At 37.7% G+C, this 19,881-nt stretch overlaps 1 protein-coding gene across 1 annotated transcript in view; it reads right to left on the minus strand.

The window, feature by feature from the left end:
• PRDM5 (PR/SET domain 5) overlaps positions 1-19,881 on the minus strand; it is a 189,700-nt gene that overhangs the window by 106,168 nt on the left and 63,651 nt on the right. Inside the window, exons 4-5 of the mRNA XM_032412752.1 lie at positions 3,285-3,459; positions 795-969 (exon numbers count right to left, since the gene is read on the minus strand). Of these exons, the coding sequence (XP_032268643.1) occupies positions 795-969; positions 3,285-3,459 (350 nt within the window). The remainder of the gene's footprint in view (positions 1-794; positions 970-3,284; positions 3,460-19,881) is intronic.

Here is a 19,881-nt window from a genome sequence, read left to right on the forward strand (position 1 = left end):
CCTTGCTGAGCAGGGAGCCCGATGCGGGACTCGATCCAGGGACTCCAGGATCATGACCTGAGCCGAAGGCAGCCGCCCAACCAACTGAGCCACCCAGGCGCCCTCTATCTTCTCACTTTTAATAATGAGTGTAAAATATTTAAGTAAAAAGATAACTTTATATGCTTGTTAATATAAAGTCAAATCATAAAGGGTGCAGAGAAATGTGTGGGATCATTTAATTCATCTTAATGTCATATCCTATACCTATTCATCATTAAATTGTTCCTTCTAAATTATTATGAAATAAACAGTGCTTCTTTTCTAAAATGTCCCTGTTTTCTTTATACTCTCAACTCTCTCCATTTCTTAAACTTTTCTTTAACTGATTTCAGAGGGAATATCAAATGTAGACAACTGAAACTTGATCTGTGACCTCAGAGCACTAACTAAATTATGCATAACTGAATTTCAGCTTAGTAAACCAATGAGCTTGATATTTAATGGCAAGTAATTAAATGGACAGACTTATTAGCATAAACAATGCTCACTTGTTGAAGGTAAATAATCAGAATGTTTCAAAATCAACATATTATACTAAGAAAAGATAAGTTAATGACAATGACAACATAGAATGTTTACTATCTTCCTCCCATCCTATCTCGGTCACGCACACACACACACACACGCACACACACACACACGCACACATGCACACATGCACACATGCACAAGTTAAAAACTGTAAAACAAATCAAATGGAATAGTTAAAAAAGTGTTAGCTTATAATTTTAGATATTCTTTGCTGTACGCACTGTCTTTGCAAAGCCTGTTTAACTGGGAATTTCTTCCCACAGTTCTTGCACTTAAATTCTTTCTCCTCCGTAGGTTTCTGGTGCAATGTTTGAAGATGCTCAGCAAGAATTTCCTCACTGGTAAAACTCGAGTCACACTGGGGACAAGCATAGTCCTCTTTACGGCCAAGGCAATCTGCACATTTACAAGGAAACAGATTTAGAAGACAAAAATTAAGAGCCAAGAACTGCTCAGTTTTATCTTCATTTTAAAATCAAAATTAATTCTGTTTAATAGTATCGGAAGAGTAAACGCTTATTATCTCTATGAGTATTAATAATGTTGTACACAAAAAATAATAGGAAGTGTTACTAGAGAGAAATACATTGTCTTTTAATTCCTTTCTCTTGTTTCAGCAAATTAATACAAAATCAAAACCAATTTTTAATTTATCCTATAATGTTCACTTTTCACATCAAAAAGTTATTACAAACGTTGAATGAGAAAGCAAAAGTTTTCCCTGAAATGGGTCATCTTGAGTTCACTGAGTGCACAAAGAGAAAAAAATCCAACCAAGGCAAACTATGTGGAATCACCAAGGGGAATCTCACATATATGTGAAAAAGACCAAGGTCAAGAAAACAGCGCTCATTACGGCAGGTGCAGTGAGGCTCCATTGCATCTCTGGCTTGTCAGTCCCTATGGATGGTCACAGCTCCACCCAAATTTCTCAAAGTACGCTACCTACATTACAGATTTTTTCTGATTATTAAATAAGATGAGATTTAGAAAATTTAGAAAATATGAAGAAAATAAAAATGACCAATAACCCCATAAGAAAGAGACAACCACTTAATAATATAGTCTCAAGTCTGATTTGTCTTTTGTTCATTCACATTTTATGCACAGTCTAAGAATAACTACATTTATGATCATACTTTTTATGCAATTTCGTCTGTTGCTCTTTTTTTTTTCCATTTAACATTTTCTCTATTAAAAAAAATAAGGGTCCATATTTATTTAACTAAACTCCCCATTGTTTGACACTTGAGTGGATTATTTGTTTCTTTTGTGTTGTGGGTTTGTTATTCTGTGTTTTGGGTTTTTATTGGGGGGGGTTGGTTTTATTAAATAAAAACTGATTTCTAAAGTAAAAATAGCAATAATGTTAATAATGTAAGTACTTGATACATATGTTTTAAAAATCTATTTAAGTTTCTGTTGATTATTTTTACAAAAGTAAATCTGATTTAAGTGAATTTGATATTTGTTAACTAAAGAAAAATCAGGGTGATAATAGATAAGCAGGAGACTCATTTTTAAGCTAAAATAGTGGACACAATAATAACATGCCTGGGGGGAGGGGGGCGGTGACATTAAAAAAATAAAAAAAATAAATACAAAAAGTACATCATAGGGAATGCAGTCAGTAATACTGTAATTCACGTAAATAAATAAATACCCCTCAAAAAGATAACACAGAATAATACAGAAATAATCCCCATCACCCAAAGTCTGAAATGCAAAACAGCAAAATGCATATTTGAAAGATAGAACAGAAAGCCTGTCCTCATTTTCCCCTTAAATAATCCAACTAAAATAAAGAAACAGAAGCATAAGCTGGCAGTGCTCAGAATGCTTATACTTTCTCAGCCAGTAATGTACAGTTAGAATAGGAAATCCCTATGAGAGACTTTATTACTATGGTGACTAAAGAAGCTAGTGTCACTTCTGAAATGGCTTTGCTAATAAACAAAATGAAAAACTACCCTGTGGTAAATTTCAGCCTATTAAAAAATGGGAATACTTATAACATCATTCATATTTCTTTCAAACCCCATCAGGAGTAAAACACAACATAACAGAAACAAGTTCCACTAATAATCGATTATTCCCCAGCAGATGGCAAACAAGCGACATCTCCGGATTGCAGGACTGCTCTAAGCAGGTCAGACCTACAGCCAACACACTGTTTTTGGCTACCCAACTGAAACAACCTAACAGTCCTGCAGGCCTCTACAATCAGAACAGAAAGAGATTTCCAGAAGCTCCAGATTCTCCAAGGATCTCTAACAAGAGGGAGGCCCAGCATCCAGCCGCGCCCTCTGGACACCTCTGCACTCGCCCTTCCCCTTGTGCAGATGAGAACGTAACGTCTCCAAGAGTTAGTGACTTGCTCGGTTCCAAGACTGACTAGTGGCAGATCCAGGGCTGGAGTACAAAATTCCTCATCGCTCGCCACCCCACTGTACCAGGGACAGCAGCGCGAGCCAGGAGCCAGGAGCTGGCGCTGACCTTGGCAGTCCTACAGGGTACATCTACCACCCACACCCAGCATTATCCTCCTACTGGAACAAAGGTGGGCTTACAGCTGGATAGCCTCTGACAGTCGTTTTGACCACAACTATTTTGACAACCCCCTATGATAATGCAACTATAATTCACCCACAGTTCAAACTGTATTTCTCCTACAACTTCCCTTCTCTCAGATCACCAGTTAGAGGCAATACCTTTTCTGCCAGCTGTTGATTGTCCTTTAGAATTTTTAACTCCCCCTTCTTGGACCATTGTCATAATTTGCTGTTCTTCCTCATCGGCCTCCATGTCACTGTCCAGGTAGCCAATCAGCAGCTCTGTATCTGTTTCTATATCTTCAATTGCCAAATAGAAAATGTTTTCTCCTTCCTGAGACAAAATTAAAAAATATGCTGTTGTATGACAAATATATCTCAATGATTTAAAAAATGTTGAACCATTCATTTGTTTCTAATAGTAATGAAGAAATCATTTTAAGATACATTGAGTCCCATGCGCCCATTAAAAGTTACTATTCATTTGTTTGTTTTTTTATAGCTCCCACTGATCTAGATACTGAAAAAGGAAACTGACAATATTCAGTCACCTGGCAAATAAAATACAAATATATATATTACAGATAGTGACCTTTATATATATCAAATGAAAGGCTAGTTATTTATATTTCTAAAAGTGAATTTCACATTGTTAATTTGCCTAATGCAGTAAGACCTTGTGGAGGCCCGTAAATGCAATAAAAAGAAATTTGTTAAGTAATGGTGTCATTTCTGCACCCAGAGAACAGTGTGCTATCAGTGACCTAATTACAATTAATATCAAATCCAAAACTGGAAGAAAAAAAAGCTTTCAAGTTATAACAAAAGTCAGAGGAATAGCAAACGAACCCTAAAAGAATTTCCAAAAACCTGGACCAAAAATAGAAAAAAGACCAGGCACCTGAGAGGTTCAAAGAATTGACTGAATCATCATGTGTACCTAAATTCCACTAAAATGACAGAAGAACAAAGAAGAAAGGAAGTTTCTTCACATTTCTTCACGCTATCAACACATCAAAATTTTTTTTAGAAAATTCTGGAAGATTAGAAATCAGGGTTGAAATGATAGATAACTACTGCAGAAGAAATTTCAACCCATTACAGACACAAGAAAAATGTTACAAAGAAGAACCTACTTCCCAAGGAAACCCCAGAGAAACTTCACACTTGGAATGAACTGGTACAAAAAGCCCCTCTGGGCCTTCGGCCAATCACCAGGGAGGCCAGAACTGGGGCTGCTTAGCTCGCTGTCCCCAGGAGAAACACCCAGAATTGCTGTCTTTTACATAGTTGAGGATTTGTTCTGGGAGGGCTCCTAGTTTGGCTGCTGAGGATAAAAAGAAGCAAAGCATAGCCTGAATTTATTGAACCTTGGTGGTAGGCAAGGGGAGGGAAGGACAAGGACAATAAGCTCCACCAAGGAGTGAAATTCAATAAGGGAGAGAACACAGAACAAAGCCTTCTCTCCATTGGCATTATCACCACACTCTTGTTAAGGAGGAAGAGACAGAGGAGGAGGGGGAATAGGTAAGGTGAGTGGGAGAAGGGAGAGGGGAGGAAGAGGGACATGTAACGTATCTATATGTGTGTGTAGATATGTATACACAAGCAGAACCCTTGTGAAAAGTTGGAAAAATATGCATCAAACTGTTATACAGTTATCGTTTGGAGGCTGGGAGGAAAAGTAGTCTATATTCAATACTGTTTTAGGGTTTTTTGGTTTGGTTTTTACAATGAACAGAATCTTCGTAATTTTTAAAACAATATACATTAGAAAATTCCATGCAAGAGACAGAAATGATGATCATATTTGTCATTTCTGGTCAAGAAAGGCTTTATGCAAAAGTTCAAAGCATTGAACAAATCTAACCATCAGTTACGGTTAATTAAAGGATGTTTCTATAATATTTAGAGCATCCTTGAAAGTTTTTCGAATTTCAAACCTCCAGAAACTATACAAAGTTATTTCAATTAAGAACACAGTCAACTTCTACACAGTTGTTACTCTTTGTGCAACAAAAATAAACAAAACACAACTTAGACACTCAGCAAAGGAGCGGTCTCTTTTTAAATTAACTCAGAAGTGGTATTTTCCAGGGTTTGGAAACCACTTGCCAAGAGTTACCCAAAGCAACAAAGGACTCACCTAATGAAGATTTCAGAATACAATCATAAATCTTAGCGCTTATCTGATCAATATCCAAGAAATTTAATTGAAACGTCTTTCCAGGATATTAATCATCAATTTTGTGATGGCCTTCCTAGCACCAAGAAAAGATAGTAATTTTTAATTTTAAAGCATGATAACATTAACTTAAACTGCAATCATAAGACATAGCATGCCTATTTAGGGACTCCATAATAAAAAAAAAAATTAATATACCAGTTAAAACCTCAATTTAATAAAAGTAATAGCATTATAGCCACCAAGGGCCAACTACATGTTTTGTCTGTATGCCAATATATGGTACGAAGAGGAATGTCATTACAGCTATTACTCCAATCTATTTATTTAATAGAAATATATAGATACCTTTCGACATATAATTCCTATCACTACCCAGACCAAGAGTCTCTTCCTTTCATTTGCTACCACAGTAGTTTTAAGAAGTATCCTCTTAAATTGCTTCCTTCCCTACACTTCACTAATTTAATCAATAACAACTCTTCATTATATTGTTCTCCTTCAAAACTTCCCATTGCCAGAACCTGCCAGATTCCTAATCTCTGGAGCTCTCTTGAGCTCTTGGGGCAATATTCCTCACCTGTAGGCTCACCCCCAGGCCCAATTCTGTGACCTTTGGCAAGAAGGATTTAAAGGGTGTTGACCCAAAGTCCTGGGACTCAGCATCAACTCCCTGTTGTCGTTAGCCTGGCTCTGGCTTTGTGTTCCAGCTTTGATGATTGTTCTAATATTTTGATTCTGAAATTTACTTCTTATTATAGGCATCATTTCTGGTCATCGGCTTTGTGGCTTATTCCCCTGAACACAGTTCCCTCCATAAGAAAATCACTCTTTATATTTACATGTTAGGATTTAGCACCTTCCTGGACTCTGCCTGGGGTCTGGGGTCCTGCTTTTGGTTCCTGTTATGGGTTCCTGGTGATTTTCCTGAAAATGCTTGAGCTGGGGGCACTGGGTGGCTCAGACAGTTGAGCATCAGACTCTTGGGTTTCCATTCAGGTCACAGTCTGGGGGTCTGGGATTGAGCCCCCAGGTCAGGCTTTGCGCTCAGTATAGAGTCTGCTTGTCCCTTTCCCTCCTCCTCTGCTCCTCCCCCTGCTCATGCTCGCTCTTTGAAATAAATAAATAAAATCTTTAAAAAAAAAAAATGCTTTGGCTGAAAGAACGCTGTTCAACATGATGATCTGTTCAAAAACAAATATTCCTTTTTTTTTTTTTTAAGATTTATTTATTTATTTTAGAGGGAGGGAGAGAGAGAGCGCGCAGTAGCACAAGTTGGGGGAGGAGCAGAAGGTGGGGGAGGGGGGATCTTCAAGACTCCACGCTGAGCTCACAGCCCCACAGGAGCAGGAGCTGATCTCACAACCTGAGATCGTGACATGAGCCGAAACCAAGAGTCCCACACTTTACAAATTGAGCCACCCAGGCGCCCCAAAAGCAAATATTCCTCAGCCAGTGGTTTTCATTGTGTTGGTAATCAGGATATAACATAGAGTGAATGGTTTTACAACTGTTATCCATCTCTTACATTACTGTCCATCATTCTGAATTTGTTGTCTTGTTTCATTTTGCTTTATTTGTATATCATTTTCAGCTAATTATTTCTACTGCAAGGTGTTTGTAGCATCAAAAAGCTGCAGTAGCATAAATATCCAACAAAAGAAGCTGAAATAAATTAAATGCCTAGCAATTGGTTTGAAAATTTACCAGATGTAATTTTTATAGGAAAAACATATATATACATACCAATGTGCCCCACAAAAAAAAGATACCAACAAGCATGTTAACAGAGCTTATTTCTAAGTAGAGGTAATTGTAAGTATTTTGCAGAGTCTTCTTCTGCTAGTTCATACCTTACAATTTTTCTAGAATTAACAGGGGTTATTTTGTAGTAAAAGAAAACAATAAATAATAAACAGACCTGGTTCTTGATACCCGGAAGTTGTACCGCATAGTGACTAAACAGCACAGGCTTTGGACTGGCCAGGGTTCAAAGTCTCTTTCTGCGGTTGATTGCCTGTGTAACTGTGCAAACAGCTTAATCTCTCAAACCACCAGTTTCTTCATTTGCAAGATGAAGAAAATAACAGTGCTTATCTCACAGGCTGGTTGTAAGGATTAAAAGTGAGAATATCTGTAAAATCTGGTAAAGTGACTGGCATATGGTAAGCATTCACGAATGGTAGCTGCTGCTATTATTATTATTATTTTTGTTGTTGTTATTATCATGATATAAAACTTGAAAAACAGTGGATAAAATATTCCTTTTTTTCAAAATTTATTTCAACCCAAATGCCACATAAAGTTGCTAAGACAATGCTGCTTTTGACTGAATTTCATTTGGTCAAATTGCTCTCGGACAAAATATAATTCAATTTCACTGACTGCCTACCAGAGCTCTGAATTGCTTTGGATTTCTGGTTGTCACGCTCTGTTCTCTTGTTAACATACTAATGCGTCACTCTGGTTTGGACCTCCAATCTCAGTCACTTGTCTGAACTATTCCTAACGTGACCAGCCATCTGCTTTGCTTGCAACTGAGGGGTTTCCCAGGACACGGGGCTTTCACAGCTAAAACTGAAAGAGTCCTGGGCAAACCAGGACAGTTGGTCACCGTACCTACACCCATCATGTTCTCCAAAACCACATTCTAAACTCTACTTAAGATTTCCTACCAATAATACTGACGGGTCCATCCCCCAATCTCCAGCCCCCGCTCAGGGTTTTCAACATATATAACCAGTCATATCCCCAAATATGGCTCCAAAGGCTTATCAAATAGACTCCCATAATCTGAACCCACTTTGTCCTCTCATCTTCAACTATGCTTCAAACGAACCTGCCTCCTATTCTTCAGTCCAACTGGTATACTTCCTCTCAGAAAACATTGGCCTCATTCCTGCCTTAGTATAATTGCAAAGATGCCACCTGGCCTCCCTGTTACAACTCCTCAGCATCATCTGAGGCACAGCTCATTTTCATCCTTCTCCATGAAACCTTCTCTAATCTACTAAATGAATGTAGGTTCCAGGGGGTTTCTCTAAATAAAATGCCTTAACTTTATTGGGCAGTTATAATTTATTTCTGTGGTTTTTGTCATTTAATTCATATGATCAGTGAAATTCTAATATGTGTTGATCTTGTCTTCCCAAAGATAATTTCCTCAAGGCAGCAAATAAGAATTACCATGTGTCGCCCACAACATAAGCTGTACTCATAACAGTTGCTCAACACTTTACAAATAATGGATAGTAAAAAAGAATACTAAATTGCTTGTGTCTGTAGAAGAAAAGCACTTATTAGTAAAAAGTTTACAGATACTTTCCTTTATTTGCCTTTGGTGGTAGGCTATTACAATAAACCAGGTCACAGATAGTGGTGACTTGGGAGGGTTATGGCAGGGAAATAATGGAGATGTTGAGAAGTATTAAGTATGATCTGAAGAGAAAGCAGATGTTATTTCCTGACAACGCACATGCAGTGTGAGAGTAGAAGGGTCGAGGATGAGTCTGGGATGTTGCAGTTTTCCCTCAAGCATTCACAGATGTTTCTCTATTTAATAACAATTCTTCTTAAGGTTCAAAATAAAACACCAACTTCAGATTTTTGCTTTGAATCTGTATCTTCTTTGTATATGTAAATATATTTTCATGTAGTCCTTCACTCAGGTGCCCAAGAATATTACCCAATTCAGCCATGTTTTAAAGATTTTCTTTATTTTTTGAGATACAGAGAAAGAGTGAGAGAGAACAAGCATGAACTGCGGGGTGGGGGGGAGGGCAGAGGGAGAGGGAGAAGCAGGCTCCCCGCTGAGCAGAGTCCGACATGGGGCTCGATCCCAGGACCCTGGAATCATGACCTGAGCCAAAGGCATATGCTTAACCGACTGAGCCACCCAGGCACCCCCAATGCAGCCATTTTTTAAAGTTAATTACTATTCTTCAACAAATCTGCAAAGTAAGAGTCGTTCATAATCCCCGATCGAAAAAAAGAATTATTTTAGGTCATAAGCTCCTTGCAAAGCTCTTCCTTTAGACAGACAACCTATTCAGATATGTAAAGTACAGGAGAATGCTGATCTGTCTCTCTGAATAACACTGAAAAAAATAATGGTGGCTTAGATTTTATTAGATTCATCATTTTGGTAACATCACATATGGAATTCAGATTTGGAGGCAAATTTACACACACGAGAGCTTCTCTGAATATCTTAATTGTCAGGGTTTTCGAAACAAACTTAGGTAATGAAGATAAACAAATCCAGAAAAAAGTAGTAACCTGGAGGGGATGATTCAACAGGAAAGTGCCATGTGGTAGAGTTGCTACAGAGCGCCCTCTTGAGGCAGGTGCTCCACCAAAATCCTAATGCACCAAAATCCGTTTCTGAATTCATAAAGTACAGCAGGGTAGCCATACAAATACTGTTATATCAACTGTCATGAAGTTTGAATGACTATCTGCATGTATATGGTCTTAAAAACAAATACTATAATCAATGTCATTATCTCTTTCCATACTGGTAACCCACTCTTAGCTCACTAGGGTGTCTTAGCACACTGGTTGGGAAGTTCCATCACGGGAATGAGTCCAGGGGTGATGGAATCAGCCCCTATGCCAGAGTAAAACTCAGGTCTAGAGAGGAACACGAGGAGGCAGTCTTTAGACTTTAGGGCTTTAGAACCAGCATCAGGGTCCATCTCCCAGAAGAACTCCTCCAACCAGTGCACGTTTTACAAATGGGAAAGTTGAGGCTCAGAGATCATAAATAAATTGTAAAGCTCACACTTAGTAAATCTCAGAGCCAGTCTAGAACTAGAACCGTGAGAAGAACTGGCATAATGAGGTCAGAAGTGAAGTAGACTTAGTTAATCTATACAGCTACAATTTCAATTTTACTGGGTAAAATATTTCCTAAAGGAGTCTCAAATAACCCAATGCATTTATGGCCTAAAGGGGATTTGTCCTCATATAATTTTTTTTTTTTCTGCTTACTTTTTTTTAAAGATTTTATTACTTATTTATTTGCCAGAGAGAGCGTGTACAAGCAGAGGGAGAAGCAGGGTACCCACTGAGCAAGAAGCCCAATGTGGGACTCGATCCCAGGACGCTGGGATCATGACCTGAGCCGAAGGCAGCCACTTAACCGACTGAGCCACCCAGGCGTCCCTCTGCTTACTTTTCAAAGACTCACAAAATAATTTCCTTTCTTTGGTCAGACACCTATTATTTACTATGTTGCCTTAACCTCATGCACAGGAAAAACTTATATTCTGTTATGTAGATCTGATATTAATATACTCTTAAAATAACCACTTATATGACATATACAAAGTAAGAACACTTAATTAGGATTCAAGATCGTTCTTCTGGCTTTGGCTTTCCCACTCAGGCCCTCTCACCTTGGGCAAGTCTCTTATCATCTTTGGAACTCTTCTACTTCATCTGTAAAAGGATGGAGATAGACTTTATTGTCTCATCCCTTCCAGAGCTAGATTCAATCACAAGTGAAATAACATCTTTCCGAAGGGCTATTTTAACGAAGCTAAAGAGAAAAGCATGCCTTCAGGATGATGTGATCATTGCTACCCCCTCAGACTTCACCCTACGAAAAGGAAGGTTGGTATGGAATTAAGAGACACTTAAGGAGGATGTCAGTGAAAAAAAGCTTGGTACACAACCCTGTAAGACTGGGAGAGGGGGCTTCTCTGAAATTACACAGAATAACGTAAGTCACCACTTGATAAGATTTTATCAATGTGACTGCTTCTGTATTGTGGCAATAGCTAGAACCAAAGAAACTCACAATGCCTTCCAGTCTAATTCTTTCCGATTCTATCACTATCATAAAACATTCACTCCTGGATATCTAGATGTATCTACTTTTCAAACTCCCTATCTTCTTCCAACATCCAGCATCACTCAAAAACCTCAGCTTTCTTTGACAATTTGCCCACTGTCTCTTCTCAAGTACCATGCCCCACTAGGATAGATTTCATGAACTCATGCATTTGAGGTTCAGTTCTGCTATTTCGAAACAGGAAAAGTAACTGTCTCTTGTTTTGTTAGGAAATATAATCCCCACTGTGTGCAAATAAATATAACTCTAGAAGAGGCCATGGGTGACTTGGTATTTCAGCTGCGCCTGTCAGTGACTTAACTTGGTTTCTGTTTACTTGTTGGCAGACTGTTGTCCACATGTGCATGATGTAAGAAAAAACCATGATTGTGAAATTGGCAAAGACACAATTCATTGTATTGAAAAGGTAGTAAGTAGTGAGAATTCAGATTCCCCAGCCAAAACGACTAAGGACTAATCAACACAATAGGAAATCATCTACAAAATTCCTGAGGTTACAAATTGAAACTATACCAGTGTGGATGAAAAAAAAGTTTGGACTCCTACTTGATTATCAATAGAAGTAGGAGACAAGTGACAAAGGTGGAGAAGAGAAAATGTAATGAAATAGGAAGAATTCCATATTTAATATCCTCTCACTTAATTCTTCTTTACAAAAACCCTAATTCTGCCTCAACCCGTATATCAACATCATTTCTGCAGAGCTCAACATACAAAGTTGAAAAACTTCAGGAAAAAATCATTTCCACAGTGAAATTCACAAAATATATCTATTAATACTCACCTAACAATAAAACAAAAAAATCTTTTAAAAAGACCTAACTGTAACAGAACATCACATTCCTTTTTATTCACTCCCATCCCAGGAAGAGGACTGTACCAAGTTGCGATGGAGCTTAGAGTCTCAGAGTGGTGGCTGTGGGAGGTGTGTACTGGATCAGGCTTGACCAGGTGACTTGTATCGACCCAAGAAACGTGACTGGCAGCAAGGTGAACCATGTCTAAGAGAAAGCTTTAAAAGAGTCATCACGTTTGGGTGACTGCTCTTTCCCTTTGCCAGAAAAATGTGAGTCTCTGCTAAGGGTTGCTCCTATAGACACCAGGTGGAACTGAACGCTGGAAAGAGTCACAGCCTCCAGGAGCCCGTACTTGTGTGGACAAAAATTAAATCTTTGTTGCTACAAACCACTAAGACTTTAAGGTTACTTGTTAGAGCAGTCTTCTTGGCAAAAGTTGACTGATACAATGACTTAAGCAAAAATAATACTTTTTAAATTATTTTCTTGGTGAGTAAAACGAAAACGTCTTGAGATCAAGGAAAATCACATGAAGCAGGAAAAGGACAGGGGTATTTTAAAGAGTGAACTGTGCAAAGTAAGTTAATTTCATGTTTATGGTGCATTAATCAGGTCCTATAAGAAAAATGAAGTTTCAAACAAATGTAAATAAAATGTTCTCCTTTCTTTTTTTTTTTTTAAGATTTATTTATTTATTTGAGAGAGAGAGAGAGAGAGAGAGCAAGCACATGGAGGGGTAGAGGGAGAGGGAGAAGGAGAGAAGCAGACTCCCCGCTGAGTGCAGAGGCCTACATAGGGCTCCATCCCACCACCCATGAGATCATAATCAGAGCTTAACCAACTGAGCCACCCAGGTGCCCCTAAAATGGTCTCTTTTCTAACCACAGCTCATAATCAGCCACAAAGCAAAGAAACAGTTTAATATAATTCCCAGGAATGAGGTACTATATTAGACAAAAACAAACGAGTCCATAAATAAAAAACAACAATCACAAATCACTAACATATATGCCATCTTTCTCTGAGGGGCTCAAGCAAAGATAGTAATCTTTGAAGCACCTTACAAAACAAATCTGACATCACAGAGAAAGAAGTCAACAGAAAAGACCAGAAGAATAAAAAGAAAAATTTGCTACATAGAAAACACATGATTTGATCCTGGGAAATGGAGGCTCTTCATAGAAAAAAACCTATACCTCGGCTATCTTACTTAGATATAAGTTATCAATACTGACAGGCCAAAACACTTTAAAATAATGCTACAGGGAACAGAGTGGCTATTTTATATACAAGCAATTAGAGAGCATATTGTGTTCCCACAGCATATTTGCTCTATTTTACATCAGAAGCTCTTAAATGACCTCCACTTAACTCATTCCCAGATTTCCCTGACACCCTGCATCAAATCTACCAAATGATGCCCAAAATAAAGGCTTCTCAGTGAGCAGCCTGCTCTCTGCTTTGCCCGCACACCTCTGTCCTTGCCACTTGACTTGCGTACTCGTGTCCTGAGTCCGTTGTGTTTGTTCCCATACATGTTTATGTCACTTGTACAAGTTATTTTAATTAGTAACTTAACTAAACATTACATAAACCAAAGATATGAGTAAGAAAAAATGCCATTGTTTCTAAGAAAATCAGTTGTATGTTTTGAAAAGACTCAAAGGTAAGTCTGTAAAAAAAAACTGTCAAGATACAGAAGGCAAAGCAATTCTAAAAGATGGGGGAAAATTATAAATCTGGAAGGATTTTCTGCACTCAGGTTGCTTTACAAGAAAGAGGCTTTACTCATATGACTTTTAAAAAAGCAAAACTGAATACTATAAGGAGTAGTTATGAAAAAAATATGGTAGCAAACTCTAGTGAGAAAACCTATACTCAGAATCAAGAAGGCTTTGGTCATAAATCAAACAAATTAAAGAATCAAAGTATACTTATAAAACTTAAGTTAAAATAAAATGGTTGAAATAGCAATTCTATGATCCCTACTAGCACAAACTTCTTCTATTACCTGACCAAGTACTGGTCCATATCTTATCAGAAAAGAGAATTTCAACCAAATTATCATATAACCAAGTCTGAGCAATTGGGTCCCCATATATGCCTCCCTAAAGGTCTATGCTATCCCTATCAAAGTATTTACCACCCTGATCTGTATTTATTTAGCTATTAACTCCATGGGGGGAAGGGATTATAACCTCAAATTACATATAAATTATCATTCCGAAAATATTTATTATTCTAAATGGCATGAGAATTAGCTAAACACAGGCCTCTCCTTCCCCTTGCCTCCCCCCTTCCCCAAAGATTGCTTGCTCCCTGTGGGCAGGCCCTACATCATATTCATCTATGTAGAAATCTCAGTACCTGACTCAACACCTTGCTCTTTGAAGGCTATCCACAAAGGATCCACTGAACTGAACTAAGTAAGGGAAAAATAATTGTCATTTCCTTTTGAATTAATAAAACCATAAAGGCAAGAGTGTCATTCAGGAAAGTGGAACTCGCTACAAAAAAGGTTGGGGAATCAACTTCCCATTCCCAACGAATTCTTAAGAATTCAAAAGTTAGCCAACAATTGAGAGTGTTTTAACCAACTGGAAATAAGAGAACAGATTAGACAAGCAGATACGCTTCCTGGAATGAGAACCAGCATCAGGCCAAGCACACCCCACTCAACATACCAAAAGTCAACTCAAAAACCTAGGAGAGAAACTGAATGTTCATCCAACGCATTTATTGTTGCCCATAATGCACACAGTACCGCAAAATACCCACACTCACAAGAATGCCCAAGCCAGTTCCTGCTCTACAGGACTTTACATGCTCTTGGTGGAAACAGAATAGAAACTGGTTAAATTACCAGAAAGAGCAAAAAGGCAAGACAGCTGCACAGAGAGCAGCTCTGGGACTTTTAGGGGCAGTTTCACAACAGCGTTTGAAATTCATTCTGAACCTTGTAAGCTGGTTAAATTTTGGACAAGATAAGATCAAGAGGGAGTGGGCCTATTAAAATAGAGAAAACAACGTTGGCAAAGTCACAGCACTTGCAAAGGGTAGTTTAGTTATGGCAAGCAACAAACCTAGCTGTTAACACTGGGGATTGCAGAAAAGTTGCAGAGAAGTTGACTGAGAAAGTGGCTTTGATGTGTGCAGTGACTGAGAAGTGAGGCACAAATTAAACGTGCTCTGTGAATTGCAGCATTTGAAGAAAACTGTAAGGCAACCATTTCACACTAATGAGACAGAAAAAAAAAGGGACTGAAAAGTAGAAACCTATAAGAAATTTTGTTCATTTGATCAATATGATGGTATATTTTATGTATCAACTTGACTGGGCCACAGGGTGTCCAGATATTTGGTCAAACATTATTCTGGGTGTTATCTGTGAGAGTATTTTCAGATGAGATTAACAGGTGAATTCACAGACTGAGTATAGGAGCTTGCCATCCACAACATGGAAGAGCTTCTAGCTGAAGGCCTGAACAGAACAAAAGACTGACCCTTCCCTAAGTAAAAGAGAATTCCTCCTGCCTGACTGCCTCCAAACTAGGACATTAGCTTTCTCCTGCCTTTGGACCTGAGCTGAAACACTGGATGTGTCTCAAGCCTGAGGGTCTTCGGACTTAAACTACACCTTCAGTTCTCCTGGTTCTTAGGCCTTCAGACTCAGACTATGACAACGTCTGCTCCCCTTGGTCTCCAGCTTGCTGGCTCACCCAGCAGATCTTAGGACTTGTCATCCTCCATAATCATGTGAGCCAATTCTTACAACAAGTCTCTTTACACACACATACATACACAAATACATACACACATATCCTACTGATTCTGTTTTTCTGGAGAACCCTGCCTTATATAATCAAACTTAAAATTTAAGATGTTTGTTATATTGCTACAATAGAATCTGTCTGATAAAAAACTAAAGTACATTTGATATAACTTCTAGTCAAAGAAAACATATTAACCTAGACAAAAATGTAACATTAAATAACCTACAGATCATTTCAGAGCAATAATCTTTCAATTATCAATAGTTTTTAATTCTACTTCTTTTCATTTTAATGAAGATAGAAACACTTCTGATAGAGATAAGTAATTCATTTGAGGAAAAAAAAAAAAATGAGCCTGTATGTGCCAAGAGCTATGCTAGGACTAAGTATACCACAGTGAAATAAAGCAGACACAGAGCCCACCCTCAAAGAGTTTATAGACTAGGTGTACGCCTTTAATCAACCACCAGAGAAATGGAAAATAACCTGATGAATGCAAGGACAGCGAGGAACATGGTGCTATCAGAGTATGTAATGGAGAGAGCTGATCTCATCTGGAGTTCAAGGATGGTTACCTGGCAATGTGATGACTTAGCTCAGATTTGAAGAACACAAACAGAGTAATGTAGCAAAGGGAAAAGGGAAAATGCATGTGCGGAGCAAGTGGAAAGAACTGGGACATTTCACTGCTGGGTAAAAAAGAGTATAAGCTGCAAAAACGGAATGAAAATGAGTGGCTACAAGATGGTTTCAGAGAAGCCAAAGGAAGAGAGTGCTTCACAATGGATGAGAAGCCCTCCTCCACTCTTTCCAGACTCTATAAACTTGAGCTCAGCTTTTTCATCTGCAAAATGGGGATCACACTACTCCTTTGGGGGGAGAGAGGCTGTTGAAATTAAGTGAGATAATGCTGATGCAAAAATGTGACAAATTTTTATGATGGGCTAAAGTAGCAATTTGAAATCTCATTTCATAAGTACAGATAATCAGTTTTTATTTATTTTGTTTTGTTTTTAGTTATTAATTGACTTTCTAGGGGTTAAAATTATGATAGGGTTTCCAATGGCTTTTAGTTGATGTCAAGAGAGTTAAAAATCATATGTGTTATTGAATGGCAAGATGTGAAATATTTTCAGGGATTATTACATATCACTTTTGTATACAATATGGCATCGGTCACACCATGAACTGAAACAAAGCAAAATATATTTACAGAAGTTTAATACAAGCATATAAATGCCAAATAATATGCATTTTAAATATGATAAAGAAAAAAATGAGGAAAGGAAAGAAAAGCTACTTACAAGCACACTACGTTTCAAAGTCTAGAAATGGGTACATGGAATTAAGTCACATTGGGAAAACTCTCAAAAGCCTGGTTGGTTTACATGCTATTGCTCGAAGAAGAGTCAGGTTAACTCTCAGCAAGAATGACCACGCTCCTTTTTTGTTCCTTTTTCCTTTCTGAAAAACTAATAGAATGAAAAGAAAGAAAGAAAGAGAGAGAGGAAGGAAGGAAGGAAGGGAGAAAGAGAGAGAGGGAGAGAGAAAAAGAGAGGGAGGGAGGGAGGAAGGAAGGAAGGAAGAAAGAGAAAGAGAGAGAAAGAAAGAGAATAAAAGGGGAATGAAGGGAGGGAGGGACGGAGGGAGGAAGGAAGGAAGAAAGAAGCAAAGAAAACAAACTCATAGAACAGACGGATATGTAAACCACCATTAACTGTGCATAGCCATATGTCAAAGGACTTAGTTAACCACAGGAAAAGAAACCAGGAAATGGTGCTTTAATCTCTGTCCACTGAGAATTAAATAAAATGTTCATTAAATACCAACTTAAGAAATAACAGACACATTAGTCAATTGATTATGCATTTAATTAAGTATAATAAAAAGTGTGTATAGTTTTGACATAAGTCAGCCATGATGATGATATATTTAATTACTTCCTAGACTCTTGTTAAACTCCAAAAAAGGGAAGGCCAGAACTCAAATCTTAGAACTCCTCTTTCATTCAACTCTGTACCTTCTTGATGCAATAAAGCACCACAAACAGTGGGCTACAACTCAGTAATTAATCTTCCTTTTTTCCTTTCCCCAAGCAGTCTTTTTTGAATCATGTGAGATTTCCAAAGAGGACTAAGAGACACTTAATGACGACTAGATTAGGTTCTAAGAAACATTTTTCCTAAGATTCTGTGAGCCGGTTTCTCAAATTCTCAGAATTTAATATACTTAGCTGAATACAGTATAACTTTATTGTTTATTGTAATCTTTATTGAGAGATATATAAATTATAGACAAATTTTACACCTTCTTTCAAATATTTTATTAATTCAGTGATGGAATATAGAACTTCACATTTTATTTTTGTATTGCTAAGTAGTGGCTGAACCTTTTATGAGAATCTACTCATGTACTGGATGGAGTACATTTTTCTTTCTTTTTTTTTTTTAAGATTTTATTTATTTATTTGAGATAGAGAATGAGAGAGAGAGAGAGAGAGCACATGAGGGGGGGAGGGTCAGAGGGAGAGGCAGACTCCCTGCCGAGCAGGGACCCGATGCGGGACTCGATCCTGGGACTCCAGGATCATGACCTGAGCCGAAGGTAGTCGCTTAACCAACTGAGCCACCCAGGTGCCCCTGGAGTACATTTTTCTTTGAATAAAAATTTCCCTAAAAAACCCAACTTCCCTTCATAAAGAACTAAGTGTAGCTAATTCTAGTGTTATGTTATATGCATTAAATCAACTTCACTTTGCAGTTTGTTTATTGACTATTTTAATACCAATCATTAAAAAATTAATATAAAATTCATCATAAAATGTATCTCCAATTTTAAAAAACAAAAACAAAGCCATTTTCTTCTTTATGTTCTTCTTCACAAAAAAAATTCTTGCCTGGAAACGAGTGGTATGTATCCTTAATTTTAGTTGTTTAGATTTTAGATTTAACACTTAAATGTATACATATAATTTTAATTTCCTCCTCTGATAATTGGGGTATTCATGTTATTTGCTTTACTGAATCTAACACAAATGTCTCTTCTTTTCATTGTATTTTTTAGCAACTAAAAGATTTTAAACTTTCTTCTTTTTAGTCTTTACCATATCTCTTCCTAAACCTTGTAATGATATAGCATAATCCCAGTGTATTTAATGCAATGGTGATAAACTTTTAAATACTAATCTTTCATTATTACATGTATTAAGTATAATTCAAAAGAAACTACCAGTTCGCAGCAAATACCATCTTTCCCATGAACTTTTGCCATTTCACTATTCTATATCCAGGTTTCCGAGTTAGTCTGGAACCAGACTGGACTGCCCGATTCTTAGTCAAGGAAGTTCTCTTAATCTAAGGCTCTGACTATCTGTGGTAGTAACTGTAAAAAGATCTATGACTTAACAACAAGGTGCTGTTGGCCACACAGTTACCTGGCTAAGAGACAGAGTACTCACACAGTAGACTGAAACTTGTACACACATACCAGTACGTACTCTGCACTCACAGAGTAAAAATGTAACGCTTTGCCAGACTGAATACTCTCACGCAAGGAAACTACAGACCACAGTTCAAGTGGAAGCATTTGCCTTCCGTTATTTCAAAGGAAAGAGACGTAAGCTTTCTTCCAAATTGACAAGGCACCTTCAGCTCGGTGTCCCACATCAGGAGAGAAGTGACAGAGAGCAGAGGAGGCCAAGTCACCCAGCGCTCACTGAGCCCCGACTGGATGCACCCCTGCCAGGGTGGGCAGTGGGAAAACAAAGACAGCTGATACGGACTGTTCTTGGGGAACTCAGCCCAGTGACAGAAACACTCATAGAAGTAAATCATTTCTTTAAGTGAGCCCACGAATATATCACTTAGTTTGGATTTCTATTCTGGAGGGGTTGGGAACATTTTAAATAATTTTGTTTCAAATTTTAAAAATTATAAAGTAAAATATTAAATAGAATTTAACTTTAAATTAGTAATAACAAATTTAAATTAAATATAAAATAGAAGACTCAGCACTTTTCCTCCCAGAAGAATAATTTCACAGAATTCCTATTTTAAATTCTACTTCATACTTTCACTATGACCAATCCTGTTAACAAAGGCCCCACATCAATCAGGAAACGAACATTCTCCAGCACTCCAGCTTC

This window comes from Phoca vitulina, unplaced genomic scaffold, assembly GCF_004348235.1.
Source record: "Phoca vitulina isolate PV1807 unplaced genomic scaffold, GSC_HSeal_1.0 scaffold14, whole genome shotgun sequence".
In the NCBI taxonomy this organism is placed as follows: Eukaryota; Metazoa; Chordata; class Mammalia; order Carnivora; family Phocidae; genus Phoca; species Phoca vitulina.